Genomic DNA, 22,322 nt, shown 5'->3' with positions numbered 1-22,322 from the left:
CTGACAAAGAAAACTTTGTAATAAATGAAAATAAGCTCTAGGAGGAGGTGAAAGGCATTCATTCCCATTTGTTAAAAAGGACTTTCGAAATCCAAATGCACCTCCAAGTGGTGGAATTTTAAGAAGCAGAACCTGCTGAAACAAACCTTTTAAAATATTCAGTACAGAAGAGGTTCTTTGTGGGTATCTACTATATTGTTTAACCTTTCCTAGAAATGCCACCAGCAACATTACCGCTTCCTGTCACCCCAAATAGCACTCGGGCATGCTTTTCACAAGTTTGTTTTTCCTCCTTCCACTCAGATCCCAACAGCTTCAATAACAGTTTATTTGAGACTGCTTTATTTCTAAGTCAAAACAATTTTTACCTTGGGAATTTGCCCATATAAATCTTGAGTATTCGTAAAAATATCTACGTTACATCTAATCTGTACAAAACCCACCTTAAGGTTATCAAAATATTTTAAGTTAAGGATATTTTAAGTCCAAAAACATTACTTTGGCAAAAAGATTACTTTCCAAGGAGTAATTTTCCCAAAAACTTGCTCATTTTAACTGTAAAATTCTGCCCCCTAACTTTTTAACCACATACTTTATTTGTGAGAAATTTCTATTTCTACATGAGGTTTCATTCTCTGTTTTGCATTCACCATGGTCATCAGTTTCAGACACCGAGTTATATAGACCATTCAATGTTCAGGAAGCTGGGTTTTTTGAGGGGGTGAGTGTAAGGGTGCATTGAAGTAGAATTCTTAGAATCATCTCTCTATCACTGGGACTTTCCTAGAGTCTACCTACTTCTTAGTTTTGGCATCAAGTTATTTCTATTAATACATATATTTAAGTGATTGTTGAAAGGATGATGTAACGGTCAAATATGTATGACAGAAAAAAGATCCTAGAAATGTATCAATATCACTAGCTACAACAGGAAGATGCCTGAGAATGTCTATAATTTGCCAAGAATAAAGGGAAGGAATAAAACCCCACAAGTAACCACACCAATATTCCACTTTCACCATATAAGAGTGAAAAAAATCCCATCATTCAATAATGGTTAGACACCATCAAAATGGATCTGCTCTATTTTTCTACTTTTTATATCATTGTTTAGAATTTTTGTATTATAGCAATCAACGTGGGAATATGTAATAATTTAATAAAATCAGCTTCCTACTATGTAGTTAAATAAACCGTTTTTAGCCTAGTGTGATTAATTTAGAAGATAGCAAAAGAAAGTGAAATTATTTCTCCAGGCACAAAGCAAAAACAGAAGAGGAATTTGGTCTTCGACTCTCCAGTTCAGGACTTGCTTTCCAGAATGATTCTGCCAGTTTTCTTATTTTAAGTCAAAGAAAATATCCTATAAATGTCTAATATATAATCAAACTACTATATTCAAATGGAAACAGTTTTGTAGATTATGAATGAACAAAGTGATTAGAGTGATTATGACAGCAAAAGGAAAGACCAAAAAATTAGTTCTGTAATTCATTAGGCCAGGAAAATGATTAAAAGTAACTTTATATTGGGCTGTAAGCTAACAGGATGCAACAGTCATGACTTTGCCTGTAAAATAATACATAAACTATTCACACTTGATAATATTAAGGTAGAACACTCAGGAGAAGTTAAATTTTAAAGGACAAAAATTATAACACCTAAAATGAGGTAGTCTAAGGAAGAATTTGAAAATGTTTTTAAAAATTTTATTTGAAAAGGAACTACTGGTTTGAAATTAGGGAAATATCAGTGGTTCTATAAAATTTGCTCTAGTAAAACTCTTTCAACTTGATATTTTTAATCATCAACTACCTTAAGCCTGAAATATTTATCATAATCAAAAAATACATCTTTATTATACTATCTTGAGGACAGGGAACTGTGCATTGAATTTTTTTAAGTCCAATAGTATTCAAGATATGAAATTTTACCAGGTTGATTTAATAAGGTGAAATCAGGCCACCCAGTGGTTAGTATGATGTACTGCACACCTGAATATTTTATTTCCCAAGCTGGATTGTGCAAACTATCATTATTATAGTAAGACACATTTGACTTTACATAATCTTTGACCATTATTAATAGCAATACTGAAATAAAGACTGAAGGGAGTTCTACCTAGCTCTCCATAAACAAAAACAATGTTAGAACATTTCTATTTGATTCCATTAGTGTGTATATATTTTTAAATGAGAAAAGATGGTTACAAATGGCCTTCAAAATAGGATATATATTAAAAGTAGAAGCTACCTCCCAAACCATAAAATCCAAACCCCTTAAATTAACCAAATGAAAAACTGGGGCAGAATTTACCTGTTTTCCCAAAATAATATTCCCAGTTAATGACAAAGTTAATTAAAAAATCATTGTCATCTTTCACTATAATTTCACCCCCACCCATTTTTCTGGAAATAACATAGTAAAATTGCCTCCTACATGCACCACTGAAAAAACATCTAATTCGAGAGCTGGCTTTTATCCTTTCAGTTAAGTATAATCAGTCATAGGTCACCTCAAGCGTAAATACCTTAATCTGTTACTAGGAAATAGGCTTTCTAGCTTCTAAGTGACATTTTTTAAAGTTTATTCTAAAGGGCAGAACTGACTTAAAAACTAAAATTAATTATTTATACATAATATGCTTAAAAACCAAGTATATGCTAATAGCAGATATACCAATTTCAGTATTGTCTGTAAATTATGTCATTAAAACCCCCAGTGAGATGAAAAGTTATTTAAAGTCACAATACTAAATTAGCTTTTTCCTTTATGTAAATCTAGATGAGTGATACTACAGCTATCTTAAACAAAGGTCAAAAGAGCCAGCATCCTTCAGTTGTTTCACACTTGAAGTAACACTTAGTCTTCTACTCTTAGGTGTTTTTTTCAGATTGCACAGAAAAAGTATATTACAGGATTTATGCCTGTACTCTTATGCAAAACTTTTATATAGCAAAGTATAGTTATCACACAAATACTTAAACGGTTATATACTGGAGATCTCAAAGTACAATTTGAAGTGACTGAATTATTTCCTTTCTCTTTCAACTATAAATTGGGTGTATATATATACATATATTTGTGCAAATTTATGGGTACATGGGTTCATATATATTAAGATACTTAGCCAAAAGGCAAGAGAGTAGATTTTGCCCAATGACTAGATTATTTTCTCTTTAAAACGTTTCACACTCTATAATTTTCTAAAATACATGAATTATATTTACATATAGAAGAAATATAATTTAAAGCATGAAACACATTCAAGTATGAAGACCTTAAGAAACACACCATTCACAAATGATAATTTCTGCTGGTCTGAAGGTAGTGAGTAATCTCACTTGATTGCTTGATTGTTCACAGTCAGTTACAGATTGAACTGCTTGTTCTACTCTTTCCCCTTCTCACTACTGCACTTGACTAGTCTAAAAAAAAAAAAATGATAATTTCTCACCACATCCTCTATCTGTATGCTCCCAGAGGGAGTGCAGCTTCACCTCATCATATTTAATTACTCCAGACTTACGACTCTTTAAAGTATTCTGTAACGTTGCAATTAACTTACACAGCTGACAAGGAGTAAAAGTCAACAGTACAATTAATGTTTAGATTTCAAGCCCACAGTATTGTCAGTAAAAGAAAATAACATATAGGCAAACTAATCATTAAATTATTTCTCCTTTCTTAGTCCACTATTCTGAAACATACACAATTATGAAATGGACAGAAAACCAAATTGGGAAGAGAGGATTCTGACATTCAAACATTCATGTCTAGCCATAACTTTAACTAAATGCTGATGACAGGCCAAGAAACTGAATTAGCCAAGAAACTGTTTCAAATAAGATTTAATAACAGTAAGTAGACAATGCCACACCTTAAATATAAACAAACTTCTGTTACTGAGTTGACATATTCACTTGTCACCTTACTTTAATAAAGTTATTTTTAAATTTTATATTTAAAAATTTGAAAGGCCTAAACGAGTATGTTGGGAATCATAATTACAAGAGCTTTTAATATCTATCTTTTCTGAAGATTGAGAATTTCACTGGGTCCTGGCAGGTCTAGCTGGGTGATTCTCACCTGGGTGATTTCGTCCCCCAAAAGACATTTGGTAATGTGTATAAACATTTTTACCATCATTACTGGGGGAAGTGGGCTATTACTGTCATCTACTGGGTAGAGGCCAGAGATGCTGCTAAACATCTCCCTACCACAAAGAATCTGATCCAAAATGTTCAATAGTGCCAACCAACGTTGAAAACTCTGCTCTAGAGGAGTGTGTGTGTACATTTGTTTCACATCAAGAGTTTGTCCTACACTGTAGTTGCTACAAAATAATAAGCTAGCTAACAGGGATGTATATTTTTTTGATTACAGCAGATACTTAATAGACAAATACAAAGATAGACAAATCTATTATTAAAAATAATAGACAAATAAGTAGACAAAGAATATTATGTATAGTCATTGCCAATTTTTCATATAAATCTGCAGTGAATGAACCAGTACTAAATTTCAACTTAGAAAATACATCTTCAGCTAAGTTTTTGAGGCTGTTTATCTAGATAAATAAAAATATTTGGAAATTTTGCCAAACATCTTTTCAGGTTTATTTAATAATACTGAAAATTAAAAGACAACCGAGATTTTTGTCATCTAAGTAATTACTCCACACAATTTAGGAGTAGCTACTGGAGTAGCACATAAATAAAAGTAAGACGTATAAATCCACCCTAGCATATTTTCCAACAAAAAAAATGTGTCCTACCGCTGTGCAACACTTAACTACAGTCAGAGCCAAACGTGGACACTCAAAATTAAGTGAATCAAACCCATTGTTTTATTTTAAGATCAAGCTACTGGTAGTAACAGTGTGACATCTTCCCAGTAGAAGATATTAAAAATATACACACAGAACTGAGAATATAGGTATGATAATTACGGAAAACATCAAAACGGTCCTCTCTCCTCAGCTATTCCTCAGTTTGTATAACCTTTCAAGGTAACCAAGCTGGCAGAGGGGTGCCCGCCCAGGTTCACCACGGAATTCCTATTTTGACTGGTCCAGTAATTCAGAAAAGAGAGTCCCCCGAACACCATTTGCAAGTCACCCAGGCAGGGCACAATCCCCTCTATCCGCGTAGTGTATCCCCTAAAAGCGCACGACTTACCTGGCAAGAAACCTCTCGCCAAGAAGTGGCCGTGAGAGGTCAGGAGTCTGGACGTGCACTGTGGGGAGAATCAGCTCAAAGGAGCAACCTGGGCATTTGTTACTCACTTTCCGCGTCCTAAACACACTAGTCCCCAACTCTCCACACGTCGCGGCGGCGCTTGGGCCAACGAGGCCGACGCGGCTGTGGGGCAGCGGGCAGGAAAACCTCTGCCCCGGCTGGGGAGGGCCTGATGAGGGGAGGGGTAGCGAGAAAGGAAAGAGAACAGGAGCCGAGGCGGTGCCGACAGGCTTGGGCGAAAGGGATGTCACCCACCTGCGCGACCTCTTCGCCATCCTTCAAGTACCGCATAGGCGCGGGCTGGGCGGGGACGCAGGTCAGCCTCCTCCAGCCTCAGGCGAATGCTCCTTCTCCCCGACCCTCCAGCCGCTTCCCTAGCTCCCTCCCCGAGGCGCCCGAGTGCGGAACGCAAGTCCCAGGCGGGGCAGGACGGAGGCACAGAGGGGCGGACCGCGACCCGCCCCGGGCCGGCAGCGCCGCTCCTAGCCCCGGCCCGGCCCGGCCAGGGATGCCCTCAACATGTCAGGAGGCGCGCTCCCGCCCTCCCCCGGCCTCGCCCGCCTTCTCTCAGCCTCCCAGCCGCGGTCTTAGCGCGGCTCCGCGGCAGGCGCCGACCCCCGCCCTCTCCCCAAAGCGAGCAGCTCTGCAGGGCTCGCAGCCTCCTGCAGGGTTTTGTCCACACCGCCGAATCTCGCGCCCAGCCTCCCTCAAGAGCCGCCGTTTGAATCTGCGCACGCGGCCCTGAACCCCATTGGCTGTGGTGGCCGCACGCGGAGGGGCGAGGGTGGGGCGGGGAGGGCGCGCGCGACTGAGGGCGGGGCTGGGGAGCTGGAAGCCGGGACTGAAACTCGCGGGAGTCGGGGAAGAAGCGGGGAGCCAGGGGGTGGGGCCGCAGGCGGGGCTCGCGGGTCCAGCTGTGACAGGACCCTGAACGCGCCAAGAGCCGCACCGCGAGGGGGCGGGGCGCCCAGGGTCGCGCGGTGCCGGCCGGGAAAGCTAGTTCCTGCACTCGCTGAGGAGCGGGTCCGGAAGCCGCGGCGGGGCCGATCCCGCCGCCCCAAACCTCCCGGGGTGAGCGGACCATGTCCTTGGGAGGTGGGCGGCGGGCTGCCCTGCGGCCCGGCCTGGAGATGGCTCTACAGCCTTGTCTCGGCCGCAGGTCCTCATTCCTTAGATCTATACCGCCTCAGTAGTTAGGAGGCGCGGTCTTCGGACTTGGGACAACTCTAACCATAAAATTTGCGCAGCCGTTATTTTTTAAGCAAAAATGTGAGCTATTTTTACCCAGACATCATAGCTACGAGAGTGGCGAAGACTCTGGCAGGAAACCAAGTATCACCTATTTTCCTCAAGAATGAGCAGAAGTGTGACAAGCGAAAAAAGCTTTTAGCCGGAGACGTGCCTGCAACGGGAAAGGGAAATAATCTACGACTGCAGCTGGTCCTAAAAGTGCTCAATTTCGTACCCCGCTCTGCGGGAAATAAATGACGTGCGCGGTGAAGGAGCTCTGGTCTTGGAGGATAATGCAGGAAGACTGGAGTGGACTGGGAATTTCGCCCAGATGAATGAGCAAGGTAGTTAACAGACGGTGGCCTTCCTCTTGAGAGACGGAGGGGAGGGGGAAACTGCACCGGAGGAGTTTCTAGCAGTTGCAACTACTTGAGGTTCCAAGTCTAGTAACCACGAACTGCTCATTTCAAGTAGCATTAAAGTAGATTAACTACAGTAACAATCAGACATGGTTAAGGATCCAAATTTGTAAGGCAACATGCTCTACTGAATAGAGCACTGAACCACATGTTAATATTGTAACAAACTGACATTTGCTATTTTGAAATTGTACACATCATCTTTTGCAAATCAGAGATGCAGGTGCAAAGTGAATTAAAGAGCGGAATTAAGAGGAGCTTGCATGCACTGTCAGAACTTAAACACACCTGCCTTTTTATAGTTCCCTTTTCTCAAGATATAGATTCTGGGAGGGTAAAGCAGCTTTTCTATCAAATCATTCTTTACTGGGCTGCTGGTTCACTTTCAAAAGAAAAGAAAAACTCATTCAGACATTAGTTTCCAGATTTTATTAGATTCCACATAACATTGGAATCAGTGTTGTGTTATTTATTTCTGGATCATACATTACTGCACTTACCTCATACAGGAAGCAGAGCTTCTGCTATAGTTAGGCTATAGTCAGCTTTACACAGAATACCTTTTTGGAAGTTGAAGGCAGGTGTTTTATATTTTGACAGCAAAATAAATTTTCCTCATTTTACATATAGAGAACAACAATTCCTCAGAAGGATAACATTGTGAATTCATTTAAATCAGTTATAAAACTCAAGACAGGCCAGGCATGATGGCTCATGCCTGTAATCCTAGCACTTTGGCTGCGAGTTTGAGGCCAGCCTGGGCAACATAGCAAGACCCCGTCTCTACAAAAAATTTAAAAATTAGCTGGGCTTGGTGGTGCAAGCCTATAGGCCCAACTTCTCAGGAGGCTGAGGCAGCAGGATTGCTTGAGCCCAGGAGTTTGAGGTTGCAGTGAGCTATGATGACGCCACTGCACTCTAGCCTATCTCAGAGCTAGACCCTCTCTCAAAAAAAAAAAAAAAACCTCAAAAAATATATATGTTTAAAAAACCCAAGACAAAGTGTGGAATTAAAGTGGTTTGCAGTCATTTGAACACACATACTCAATTGCATCATAAACTAAGATAGGTGGGGATTTTTTAAGCAAAACATATTTAGAGGTTTTGTTCAGGATATATAAAAGAACTCTCAAAACTCAATAATGAGAAAAAAGAAGCAATACTTCACCAAGCAAGATATATACATGACAAGCACATGAAAAGATGCTCCACCTGGTTAATCATTAGAGAAATGCACAGTGAGATGCTACTACACATATGTTAGAAGGAGGGGGAGAAAAGACTGATTATACAAGTGTTGGTGAAGATGAAAATGCTGAGCAAATACAACTTTCATACATTGCTAGTAGAGGAAATGTAAATAGTTCAGCCATTTTGGAAAATGTTTATAGTGGCTTTATTTGTAATTACTAAAAATTGAAAACGCATAAAGGGACAATTTTCCTCATATTTACTCCTCAACTACCCATAAAATAGTTTTGAATAGTCTGTTAATGCTTCTCAAGTTTTTCAATTTCAAGAAATTACCCTCAAGGTATAGGGGACTGAATATCAAGAGGAAACAGGTGTTGGGGGCAGGTATTGGAAATTTCTTTGAAAATTTTTTTATATTTAAAGACTCATGTAAAGTTTTCTTTCTACTTCATGATAAATATATTCACATTTTTATTATGAAAATAATAGAAAATGCCTTACTAATTCACTTTCTTACTCTAAATCTTTAAGTAAATTGCTTCCCCGGGAATATACACCGTTCATATAGCTGCACCTACTTCTTCCCATCCTCCCACAATGAAAGGCCAAATACTCCCAAGGTTACTTATGCCCATTTTAAAAGCCCTGGTAAATATATTAATAGTACCTAAGGGACTATACTTTAAATAGAGCTGTATACACAACCATTTCCGTAAGGGGATTTTTGTCTTTTATTTACTGCTAGGACCTCAGTCCCTAGATGCTCGATAAATAACAGTATCTGTAAAATAAATGAAAAAAAGATGAATAATAAGCATGCACTTGAATAAATATGCTGACAAGGATGCCAAAAAAAGTACAAATTAAAATAAATTTGCAAGGCAAGTGTGGTGGTACGTGCCTTTAGACTCAGCTACTCAGGAGGCTGAGGAAGGGGATGGCTTGAGCCCAGGAATTTGAGGCCAGCCTGGACAACACAGTGCAAGCTCCCCCAACCCCCATCTCTGAAAAAAAAAAAGAAGAAGATTTGAAATACCATTTACAATTTTATGCCTACTGAGGTAGCAAGATTTTTCTAAATCCTGCTAATAAGTTTTGAATAATTCCTTGATAGTGGCATTGAAAACTGGTATAATCCCTTTGGAAAGCAATACTGAACAAAAGCCACAAATATGTGCATAGCCTTTGACAGACATTTTATCTTAACAAAATAATTCAATAGAAACCAAAAAAGTGCTCAAATGCTTATAGTAGTGTATTAGAACCTCAATTTGGAAGCATTCAAGTTTTGAGACTAGTTTAAATGGTTCATCAGCACAAAAGAATAATTACATAGCCAGTAAAAATAATATAAAATTGAGGAGATGCCATTAAATGGCTATATACTGCTAGGTCCTTCTAGGCTTAGCATGCATTTGTCTTAGGTAATATTCACAACTTCTATAATCATAACAACCCTGTGAGGCAGGTACTATTGTTTTCATCCACTTTATAAACTGGAAAAATTGGGCACCAAAAGGTTAACTTGCCCAAGGGCATACGGTGGCTGAGCCAAGATTGGAATAAGAACCCAAATTCTCAATCACTCTACTACTTTAATATCTATGGGCACTCGGCTCTAAATGTAGCATACATGTATTAATAGTATAGAGGTATTGATAATAGCGTGTAGTACAAAGAGAGTAGAAGAACGGTATAATTAGTATGATGTCATTTATATAAACGAAAACTCAGGGTATATGTGGGTTTGTGTCTATCATTCTATAATAGAAAATAGTCCAGAATACACAAACTCCTTAACAGTGTTTTACTATGGAGAAAGGAATGAGGTGGGGACAGAGCAGGCTTTAACTTTTTACCATATGTATTTTTGTGTTACTGACTTTTTTTAAAACATGAATTCATATGTTTATTTTTTACTTTAAAAAGTGAGTTGGTGCTAAATTCCAAAAGTAGCTGAAAATCCTAGAAGGAAATAGCTCAGATATGGCATATAGAGCTTATCCTTGGCTAGAAAGATTCCAAAGAGGAAAAGAAGAAAGAAGAAAAAAAAAAGCTTGCCCCAACATTGATAATGTGGGGGAAAAAATGTGCTGTGACAGAAATTACGAAACTATATATTATATATTCAATCTGAAAACAAACCTAGGCTTAGAACTATATCTTGAATACAGAAATGTTTGCTCTAATTTCTCTCCCCTCACCACCAATATTTTTGCTAATCTCCACTCTACATTTAGGGTGCTATTTTCAATGTGATGGAAATTATAAATAGAAATCACACTGTCTAACATAAGCGACCATAGAATTCTTAGTTTGGCTTTTAAAGTTAAAAATAAGAGCAGTTAAACTGCACAGAAAAAAAAAAAACTGTAAGAAGAAGAAATGTTTTAAAATGTCCCTATTTCAACCCAATACTCCTTGCTCTACCCTTTTGTGGTAGCTAAAATAATGATTCCCCAAAGATGTCCATGTCCTAATCCCCAGAACCTGTGACTATGTCACCTTACATGGTGACATTGCAGATGTGATGAAATTAAGGATCTCAGCATGGTGAGACTAACCTGAGCCCAGTGTAAGAGGATTGAACTGGGCCCACTAACAGGTCCTTAGAGAGTACTTAAGAGCAGAAGACAGAAACAGGAGAGTCGGGGATTTGAAGGTGCCACACCACTGGCTTCGAAAATAGAGAAAGGGGCTGTGGAACAAGGAATGCAGGCCATCTTGAGGAGCCAGAGAAAGCAAGGAAACAGATTCTCCTCTAGAACTTTCAGAAAGGAATACAGCCCTGCTGACCCCTTGATTTTAGCCCGGTGAGATCCTTTCTGCACTTCTGGCCTCTAGAACTTTAGGATAATGTTTATATTGTTTTAAGCCACTAAATTTCTGGTAATTTGTTACATCAGCAATAGGAAACTAATATACCTTTTCTGAAATTTTCAATATTTTTGACCTGTAGTAATAAAAGTAATACTTTGTCTTTAAAAAGTAATCTTTCATAGTATTCAAATTTTAGCCCTTATTTACAACAAATGAGCCTACTAAGTGAGAGTTCAAAATGAAGGATAAGAACTCCACGTTAGGAGAGAGGGTATGTTAGGAGAGAGGGTACTCGGGGCATCAAAAAGAGAATTTACCAGCATACCACAGATCCTTAAAGCAGAGTTATCACTCACTGGTGGGAAACATGACATCCACCAAGATACGAATATATGTACTTCTCCTCTTGAATTCTAAGCTTTCTACCTCTATTCTGAATGTTATCATATTCCACTTAATCAGGGACAATAATCTTTCTTGTCTTTTTCCAGCCTCCCCTTCTCTACTGGCCTGATATGTCCAGGCATTACTAATGGAAATGGTGAATTTTGGAAATTTTAAGGGAATCTGTGTTTATTGAAGGTCGTTACTGGCATTTAGTGTGCTGGGACTAGCAACACACAACTCTTGCAATGTTCTAGACAGTCCTCAACAAGAAAGAAGTATCCTGCATTCCATTCAACTTTTAACCAGTCATGTAAGTGAAAAAGCTGATTGTTATTATTTGAACCTAGAACCAAACTCCTTTTTACACATAAACACAGGTGCACAAGTTTTTTCTTTTTGCACTGTTTTAAAATACATTATTTCCAGAAATGCACCTACCACATAAACCAAGAAAAGATTGTGTTTTATTTTGTTCAGACTGAACCAAGAGTTGTTTCTCCATTTTAGAAAATCATGTCACTGAAAGCAACCCAGCTCAAGGTTTTAAGGCACTAATACAGCCCACCAACGTCTGTGTTTGTGGCTGTTGTGTTTGTGGTGAATTCTACCTATAATCAACTGGATTAGTTGTACCTGAAAGAGGTTTTGTTATAAATTTTTTCTGTTTCTCCCTATATTATAGATAGAACAGCAAAGTATTTTTTAGAATTTGTATGTAAGTTATCCATAAATTTCATTTTAGAATGATATAGAGAGTACAAAATATAATTATAAAAAGGGGATATTGGCTTCAGTAAGGTTGAAATCATGGCTCTAAATGTATTTATCTGTTCATCCATCCATTCCTCCCTCCCTTCCTCCTTTTATATATGCTGCCTTCCTTTCTTCCCTTTTAATCAAACTTGTTCAAAGAGTGTCTTGGCTTCACTACATAATCAGTCTTCAGTCTTCTTGCAATCTGACTTTTACCACCACCATGCCACTGAAATGGTGGCCACAAAAGTCACCAAATCCTGTTCAATCCAGAGGACACTTGTGGAAAGAAATCAATCCTCATTTTACCTGAAAATTCTATAGCATTTAACTTCATTTCTCCCTCCCCCTGCCTTCCTCCTTTTTTTTTGAGGCAAGATCTCACCTGTCACCCAGGCTGGAGTGCAGTGGCATGATCATAGCTCACCATAACCTGAAATTCCTGGGCTCAAGGGATCCTCTTTTCTCAGTTCCTAAGTAGCTAGGACTACAGGCACATGCCACCACACCAGGCTAATTTTTTATTTTATTTTTTTGTAAAGACAAGGTTTTATTATGTTGCCCAGGCTGGCCTCAAACTCCTAACCTCAAGCGATCCTCCTGCCTTGGCCTCCCAAAGTGCTGGGATTACAGGCATGAGCCACCATGCCTGGCCCACTCATTCCTCCCTTTTATTTGAAACTTTCATCCCTTGATTTCTGTAATGTCACCTCCATTATTTCCAACCCTTGAACTTCTTTGTAATCCTTGGTCTTTTGCTTGTTACTTAAATGTTGGCATTCCTGAATATTCCATTTTTAGCCCTCTTCTCACTCTACACTCTCTTCCTAGGCGATCTCATCTCCTCCTATGACTTCGGTCATAGCCTATGATTCACAAATCTTTACTTTCAATCCCAACCTCACTCCCAAAATTCAACACGTCCCAAATTAGAACTTACTTCCTACCCACAAATCTATAATTACTCCTGTATCCCACTCCAAATTATTAATAGTAGCACCACCAGCCAGCCAGGCTTTCAGATAAGGACCTGAGAGTTTGGATTCACCTTTTTGTTCTCTCTCCATGATCCTCTCCCCTTCATCCCCACTGCCTATTGCATTGGTTTAAGCTCTTATCTCTCACCTAGTTACAGCAAGTCTTTAACTGATCTCCCAGCTTCTAGTCACGTCCAATACAATATATCCTCCACATGGTCACCTGGGGGATTTTTTTAAAACATAAATTTGGGCTCGGTGCAGTGGCTCACGTCTGTAGTCCCAGCTACTTGGGAGACTGAGGCAGGAGGATCACTTGAGCCCAGGAGTTCGAGGCTGCAGTGAGCTATCATTGTGCCATTTCACTCCAGCCTGAGTGACAGTGCAAGATCCTGTCTTTAAAAAAACTCAAATAACAACAACAACAAAAAAAACATACATCTGTTTATTTTTTCCCTGCTTTAAAAAGCAGCAGAGAAAGTAGAGTAGTTGTTGCCTAGGATTGGGAACCTTGAGAAGAAATGGGGAGTGATTGCTAATGGGTATAGATTTCTTTAGGGGGGTGATGAAAATGGTATAAATTGTGATGGATGCACAACTCTGTGAACATACTAAAACCCATTGAATTGTACATTTTAAATGGGTGGATCATATGGTATTACTAGAGTATGAGAGAGTGAGTAAGAAGAGATGAGAGATAGCTAATTCAGATTCTGATTGGGAGGAGAGAAGACATGTAGATTTGTATAGTAGAGGAAGAGATTATTCATTCTAATATTGAGAATTAATTTACCTAGTTATAGCTAATCTAAAACATATTTTATAGGTATTATTAAAATAATTTTATGACCATGTGCTTTATTTGTATGTTGATTTTTTTTTTTTTTTTTGAGAGAAAGTCTCACTCTGTCACCTGGGCTAGAGGGTAGGGGCATCATCATAGCTCACTACAACCTCAAACTCTTGGGCTCAAGCGATCCTCTTGCATCAGCCTTCTGTAGCCGGGACTATAGGCCCACGCCATGAAGCCCAGCTAATTTTTCTATTTTTAATAGAGAGAGGGTCTCACTCTTGCTCAGGCTGGTCTTGAACTGAGCTCAAGCAATTGTCCCACCTCAGCCTCCCAGAGTGCTAGGATTATAGGCGTGAGCCACTGTGCCCACCATGTACATGATTTTTACGTGCATTTTCGTATATTAAAAAAAATTTCAAGTTGGTCTGGCTCTCAATTTACAGACCAAGGTTCAAATCTGATTTTGCTGTTACTTTCATAAGTTAACTTTCTTTTAGCTAGTTCTACCTATAAAAGTTAACTTAGTTGAAAAATAAGAGTAATTTAGAAGCTAGAATGCTTGACTTTTCCTTGTAACAGTTTGGGACTAATTTGAGAGCAAACAGAAAGGATAAAAGTTGAAGTAACTCAAATATTTATATGAAAGTTTATAACTATGTAATACAACAAAATAAACACTTGATTAAGAATCAGGAAAGCTGGAACTTTCTGTGTGAGATAGGGCAATTTACATATTATACTTGAATTTTATGTACACATCATGCTTTTCATGCCTCTGTGTGTTTGCACAGACTTATCCTTTTCAAGAAGGTTCTTCTTTGCCTATGAAACTTCTATTTACCTATCAAAACCCAGCTCAGATGTTACCCTCTCTGGAAAACTACCCATCTCATGCTACCTAAAGAGTTAATCATTACCTTCTGCTTCTGTCCCTGAAATATATTTCTGCTGATACATGTAACATTTTAGTATAATATGTTTATGTCTCTCTTTCTCTCACTTGCTGGACTGTAAGGTTTTGGGTTGTGTTTGGTTTTTTTCCCTTTGTTTTTGAGACAGGGTCTCACTCTGTTGCCTGGCTAGAGCATAGTAGCACAATCATAGCTCACTGTAACCTCAAACTCCTGGGCTCAAGCAATCCTCTAGTCTCAGCCTCCCAAGCAGCTGGGACTACAGGTAGGCACCACCACACCAGGCTAATTTTTTTATTTTTTTGTAGAGATGAGGTCTCACTCTGTTGTCCTTGCTGGCCTCAATTGATCCTCCCACCTATGAGTTCTTATTTATCTCTGTAGTACAATGTTTAACATAAGTAGATGCTCAATAACTATTTGTTACATCAAATTCAATGATAAAATTAACACTAATAAGCATTTATTCTCCTCTAAGAAAAGAGATTCCCAATCCTTATTATAGCACCAGATGCCATGTGTCCTGTGTATAAATTTTATATTATACCACCACCTGATTATTATAGTAATTTACACAAATATATATTAATACATATGAGCCAACTTTATACTAATTTGTTTACTATGATATTAATCAGTAATTCACTAAAGAGGAACAACAGAACATCTCTAGCTTTTCAGTGTTCCAGCCCAATATTGTAACTCTTGAAAGTAGGTTATTCTAGGCTGGGTGCAGTGGCTCACGCCTATAATCCTAGTACTCTGGGAGGCAGAGGCAGGAGGATTGCTTGAGACCAGGAGTTTGAGACGAGCCTGAGCAGGAGCAAGACCCCATCCCTACAGAAAATGGAAAAATTAGCTGGGCATGGTGGCATTTGCCTGTAGTCCCAGCTACTTGGGAGGCTGAGGCAGGAGGATCACTTGAGCCCAGGAGTTTGAGGTTGCAGTGAGCAATGATGACACCACTATACTCCAGCCCAGGTGACAGAATGAGACTCTGTCTCAAAAAAAAAATTGTTATTCTGAAACTATAAATCAGAATGTTCCTCAGATTTTCATTTTCATAGATTTTTACCCTTTTACCAAATAAGCAAAAAGGAGCCATTTACAAAGTAGGAAGGGGTTGACATTAAGTATAAATGCTCTCAATGCCTCTGGAGCTCCATATCCAGTAAAACTACAGGCATGAAAGAAGGGCACTTGCTGGTGCTAACTTTCTACCACAAGACATACACTTTATCCAGTCAAAGTCAGGCTTAGGAATTTAGGAACTTTTGAAAAACAAAAATTTACTTGGTGGAAATTTGAATCTAATAAGGAGAGTGACAGGGATTCCAGAACATCTGTGAGTGCCCCTTCATTCATGACACACTAGGCTGTAGCTATCAGGTCTGGGATTTGATTTTACCCCACTTACAAGTTAAATTTGTCTGTTATTGGTTCATGGATGCCTGCAGAAGACAGTAGAATTTAGGTTGGAGACAAAGGATTGTTATTACTTACATGAGCATTGGCATATTGGTGTCTTGCTTTTAGGTCCCATGAGGCAATGTGATGGGCCCAGATGGATGTCATACACACAGTGGGTTTGTGCTACAGTTGAGAAACACTAAACTTGGGCAATCCACCGCTTTTATAATAAGCAGAAAGCAAACCTTTTTTTGTCTGAGGGTGAGAAGTTGTTACCTTATCTCCCAAGGTTACTAGCTGCAAACAACCCTGAGGAATGGCCTACATAAAAGAATAGTCAGGGTCTTGCCATCTTGGCACACCCAGCAAGATGTATGTAGGAGTGCAAGAAGCCCAAGGAAGACTGTTTCTCCAATAGTAGCCACACCAGCATCTCTAAAGATTAGCCCTATAGTCAATTCCTTGAATGTCTTCTTTTTTTTTTAATTTGTCTTTTGTTTTCACACATTAAAAGAATGAATGAAAGATAGAGTGGTTTTTATTTATATTTTTAGCATTGCTTTCTTGGCAAGACAATAACACTCTCTCCTTTGAAGTTAAAATGTCTTTGGTTTACAAAATACCGGAGTCACCTAAAAGGAGACCAAAATGAAACAAAACAACAAAAACAAAAAAACCCGCAATTGCCCTGTGCAATTTCATTACAAATGTAACACCTGGGCTTTTTGGTCCAATTTGGTGAGTTGAACATATGTGATTATCTCTTCTCCATCCCAAACTCATGTTGTTATTAATATTACAGTAAAGCATAAAAGGGAACAAACCCAACAGCTAAGGAGAAGAGTAAGAAGAACATCTGAGGACCTCAGTTATTAATGTGTTTCTGGAAGGCAGGAAACAGTAACATATTGATATATAAAACATATGGATGGCAACCACACCTCAGAAACTATACACAGGAGAAGACTGCAACAGAAGGGAGTGCTGCATTTCCCAGCGGGATCTGAAGGCTCCAAATTAGGAAGTGAATATATGACAAGCAAGAGTGAATACTGGGACATAAAACAAAATAGTTAAAGTGTCTATGGGACAGTTGTGCTAATTAATCTCCTCCATAATCTATTCCTACTTTCTTCCTGTGGAGTAACTGTTGGTGAATTTGTAACCAGGCAAAAACAAGAGGACCATTCTCTAAATAAATTAAGTTACAGTATCTGCCTTGGGAAAGCTCCAACTTCTAGTTGGTGTCCCAGAAAAAAGCCCTTTTCATTTTAACATTTCGGATCACCTCAGCTGTTTATTAGTTTAATCAAACTATAGATTTTTTAAAAAGTAATTATAGCTAGAAGAATGTATTTTGAATACCATAAAACCTTGACAATGTAAAAGTAATAAACAGTATAGCTGATAAAAGTTAGGAAGTAGAATGAGAAAGTTAAGTGTAGAAATGCTAATTTCTCCATTTTATATGAAGTCAAGAGCAGATGTCTGAAATGGATGGCTTAATAAACAGAGATGTAAGTTTATTATTTGAAGTTATAAAGATAACCTAAAAAGGTCACGGGAACTCATCTTTCATATTGGGGAATAACATACTGTCTAAATTGATAAATCAAGACATTAGACTTATGAGCATCTTATTTAACTTATGGAGGAATGGTTGATTTAGCTGGGTGCCATTCTATAGTTCAAAACTATAGAATGTACATGAATTGCTTTGAAAATAACTTTTAATGGGAAAAAATTAAAGCCCATTTCAATAAGAACTTGTGTAGACTATTTCATTTTCAGATATTGATTTAATTTTTCTAGTCACCTCACTGTACCAAAAATAAATTTAATAACATTGTAACATTAGCTAAAGGAAGAGCGAAATCTTTTGCCATAAGAAAGATCAAATAATAAATCTTAAATTGAAAAGTAATACAATTTAAGGTAGACATTTGGTTACTAGCCACTTAGGAAGTACTACTGCTTAATGGAAACAGAGAAGGTGACAGATACTGGTAGAGGGTATGAGAAGCTAGAGAGAGAAAGAAATTAATGGTAATGTTGAAAGAAATCAGAATAACTGAGGGCTTCTAACCCATAATTTGAGTCTCGCTTTACTCTTTTGCTTACATTTTTGTTATATATTTATGCATCTAATTTATATTGGTCATATTTGGTAGCAGAGACAGCTTTTAGTTTCAAAGGAGAAGCTCATGTATTTGAAGTTGATTTTATACACTCAGTGCAGAATCTCATTCTCTGCTACAGTTTTTTCTCTTTCCCTAGCAACCCTATTTTCACAGGCTTTCTCAAAGTTTCTCATCCTTCTCTATTCTCCTGGGTCACCATCCACTTACAGGAAGGATCTCGGGCCTAAAGTATGGCAAACATAAGCATCCCACTTAATTTTGCTTGATGGACTGGCCTAATAAGTAAAATATTTTTAGTGATGCTGAATCTTGCCAATTTGATTTTTAAGTATCTTATTAATTCTTTAGATCTCAGCTAATGCATTACCTCTCAGGAAGCATTCCCTAGCCATTAGCAGGTCAGGTTAGTTCTTTCTGCAGCGTAATCCCACACCACCCAGTAATCCTCCTATATGTGCACTTAACTGCTTGTTTACATATCTCTCCACTAAAAATATAAGTGTAATGAAGAGGAAGTATGTCTTTCTCACCGGTTTATTATTCCTTATGTTTAGTAAAGTACCTGGCACATGATAGATTACACAAAGAAATAAGTTTTCTATTGCATGCAGCCCAGGAAGTATACTTTGAGAACATCACCTTGGAGGAAACTTCACTCCAAAGCAGCAAATTCATTTAGTAAAAAATAATTATTCTAGGTCCTTGAAATGAGGTAGTTTGTCTTTTGTCTAATCAAAGATTCTCTAATTTACCCCAAATAATCATCTAAGAAATTTGGAAACCCTTCCTTAAAGCACCTCTAAATTTAGTAGAGGCAGAAAAACAAACCCACAGAAGGAAGAACTTGGGGTATAGGACTGGGGTTCAGGAAGGGAACTCGTAGAAAGTGAAATTAAAGCCAGATACTACAGATTGAAATCAGTTCAAACCTGGCTGGTGTACCTGAAAACAAGCATTTAACAATATGTGTTTATAGAGACTTACGTGACCATCAAATTTTATTCCTTTGCTAAATTACAAATGTATAATAGCATTGAGGTTAAGAGCACAGGCTATGGAGGCATAAATATCTGGGTTTAAATGCCAGCCCTGCCACCTACTAACTCCGGACCTGGGGTAAACCACCTAATCTATACATGTTTGTTTCCTGAAAGATTAAGACAATGATGGTACCCAACCACAAACGGTAGTTTTGAGGGTTAATTTAATTATTACATGTGAAGTGTTTAGTCTATTGCTTGGATGTAGGGAAAAGTGTCACTAAAAGACAGTGATTATGAATGTGTCTTTTGCTTGTTTCCATCATTGGGATGCCAGCTCTAAGAGCCATGGAATTTGCCTCATTCAGAACTGTTTCCCAGGTTCCTAGAACAGTAGAAGCTTGGCATTTGATCAGGACTCGTTCTCAATGAATGATTCAAGTATGACTATATAATATACTGATTTCAAAAAATAAAAAAATTAAATATGCTGATTCCATAAATCAAATATAAAAACAAGTCACTTTAAAAGTAGACATCATACTGTACATATTTCTTTATATACACAGAACAAACAGTAATAATCTCTGCAGATTCTCACAGTTTATCCATTTTTCAGATAAAGACTTATGTGGTATGACAAATGGACCAAAGATAGGTAAAGAGTGCAAATTTGAACAGCCTGTAAGTTTTTCACCTCAGTCTACCATATACAGTTTAGAAAATCAATTAAAGACTTCAGTTTTTCTATATACATTTTTAATGATCAGAAACAATCAACTATCCAGTTAGAATTGCAATTACTGGGGTCTGAAAGAGCCAGTCAATAAAAATAAAATCCATAATGAGCTCTCATAAGTAGGATGAGAGTTTATTTTATTCAGTAGAGTTTTGAGAGTCCTATCTTGATGATATGTGACCAACTATAGCCAAAACCTAAAGCAAAGGTAATTATGTGTCATTTACTTGGGGCTCATACCAATGTCACTTGTGCCATCACCATTATGTCCTCAGTAAGTGAGACCATGATGACATGGTCAGTAGAACAAGAGAGTAACAATTGTGAAACCACAAAGTTACAGTAGAAATGGAGGCCTTGATAGGCTCCACGACTTGCCTTGGGTCAGAGAGTACACTGTCAGTTCTCCAGCTTCTCAGTGTTGCATGTGCTCATAAAGCCCTTGCAGAAATATTTGAATATACAACCATCCAATTTTTAGTCCACTAGTTATACGCCACAAGTAAAACAAGTTTTAGATATAACAAAATATTTAAATAATATGTGCTCTGCATGTGACGATTTATTCCACTTAAATGACAACTGAACTCTACCACATTATTTTGACATATAACAATAATAATAGCAAATATTTGAGTGTTTACTATTTGTCAGGCACTGTTCTAAACATCAGTTATATGTTAACTCATGTAATACTCACAACAACCCTAAGAGTAGATGTCATTATCATCCTCTCAGAGAGGAAACTGAAGCACAGAGAGGGTACACAGTAGCAGCACACCAAAACTCAAGACCTAGGAAGTCTGGTGTCTGAGGCTATATTCTAACTACTGAGTTAAATGATCTGCTCTAATAAAATGTATATTAAGCATATGTGCTAAACCTTCAAAGTAAATGTAAGTGTTGATTGCTAAGCTATACAAATGTAATTTAGTACTATTTTCTGTATTTCACTTCAATTCCTCATCACTAACCAGTATTTTTAAAAAACCATCATAAAATCAAGTTCTCTCTTTATTAGAACTTGCCTTGTTTTCAAATATTCAGTAAGCATTATGACCCAATTTTGTAATATGTACAAAGAAATTTTGCTCTTTTCTAATGGGGTACATTCCATCTAGCATTGAGGAGAGAAATTAAGGGGAGAAATTACTGTTCCTGTATGATAACCCACTTAAGGAAGTTTAAAAAAACAACTTCATTACACTAAGAATTCTTTTATAAAACTGAACTATATGTTCAGGCATTATAATATTAAGGTATAATTCCAGGAAACTAAAGAATATAAAATTACTTTAAAAAGCTAATGTGGAGTTGAGGGGAAAATCAGTATGTATTAACTTATAGTTTTATTATTGATATAAAAGAAAACTTCAGATACTGTACAGTAAGGTGTGTTGTAGGACACTGTACACTGTTATAATACACTATTACCAATTATTCGTTATTCAAATGTAATGTATACAGCAATCACAAAATCAGAAAATAATGGGCAACAGCCAGTGCCTTAAGGATGATATAACATCTATACTATTTTATTGAGCAGTTAAAGCATTTGCTACTTAATTTTTCTAAATATTTACACTATTACCACTTATTTTTACAAATTCTAAATAGCATTTCCCTCTGAAAGTAGATTCTCCAGATCTTGGCACTAATTCTTAATCAAATAAACCTGAAAATATTGATAACCTTTTCAGTCTCTTATTGCTCTACCACAGGCATAAAGGCTCAGGAAGGGATTTCTGCATTCTAAAGAAAAGTATGCATTACCTTAAAATTTTAAAAACTAAGTAATTGATACTCACAAGCAGGTAACATCAACTAAAACTTTTTTCTTTACTAATTTTTCTTTTCTTTTACAAGAGAATAACCATTGTATTAATATTATACTACAAAAGCATGTAGACTCCATAATTTAAAAATTTAAATGTCAGATATACAAGTAATGGCATTTTCTCCAATAATTCACAATTTTTACAATTTCTGCTATTTTGGAACAAACATTAAAATCCCGATTTAAGTATCATTAAATGTAAACTGAAACGCTTAGCATCTTGAAGAATTATCAAGAATGAAAGAACTTCTAATAAATTTTATAGCTTAGTGGTGATATAGCTCCCCTTTGTTATTTTATTTCTTAAATATACATTCTACTATGGCATATTTTCATGTGAATAGTTCTGGTTTGTAAGATTAATTTCTTATGTTAATTGTGAAGAGCCTTGAGGTTGTACAATTTTGTTAAACTGTATGATAATCTTGAAAGGCAGGATATGTCTACCCAACTTATTTAGAATATGTACCTCACTACTACTATTATAAAAG

At 37.4% G+C, this 22,322-nt stretch overlaps 1 protein-coding gene across 3 annotated transcripts in view; it reads right to left on the bottom strand.

The window, feature by feature from the left end:
* MYBL1 (v-myb avian myeloblastosis viral oncogene homolog-like 1) overlaps nucleotides 1–5,918 on the bottom strand; it is a 40,776-nt gene extending 34,858 nt beyond the window's left edge. For all 3 annotated transcript variants that reach the window (XM_012663128.1, XM_012663129.1, XM_012663130.1), the window contains exon 1: nucleotides 5,496–5,918. In XM_012663128.1, coding sequence (XP_012518582.1) covers nucleotides 5,496–5,515 — 20 coding nt within the window. In that variant the 5' untranslated portion in view covers nucleotides 5,516–5,918. The remainder of the gene's footprint in view (nucleotides 1–5,495) is intronic.
* Nucleotides 5,919–22,322: the final 16,404 nt, after the last annotated feature.

Source organism: Propithecus coquereli, unplaced genomic scaffold, assembly GCF_000956105.1.
Source record: "Propithecus coquereli isolate 6110/MARCELLA unplaced genomic scaffold, Pcoq_1.0 Scaffold8, whole genome shotgun sequence".
NCBI lineage: Eukaryota > Metazoa > Chordata > Mammalia > Primates > Indriidae > Propithecus > Propithecus coquereli.
The sequence above is the reverse complement of the archived record's forward strand: the minus strand, read 5'-3'. Positions and strand labels throughout refer to the sequence as shown.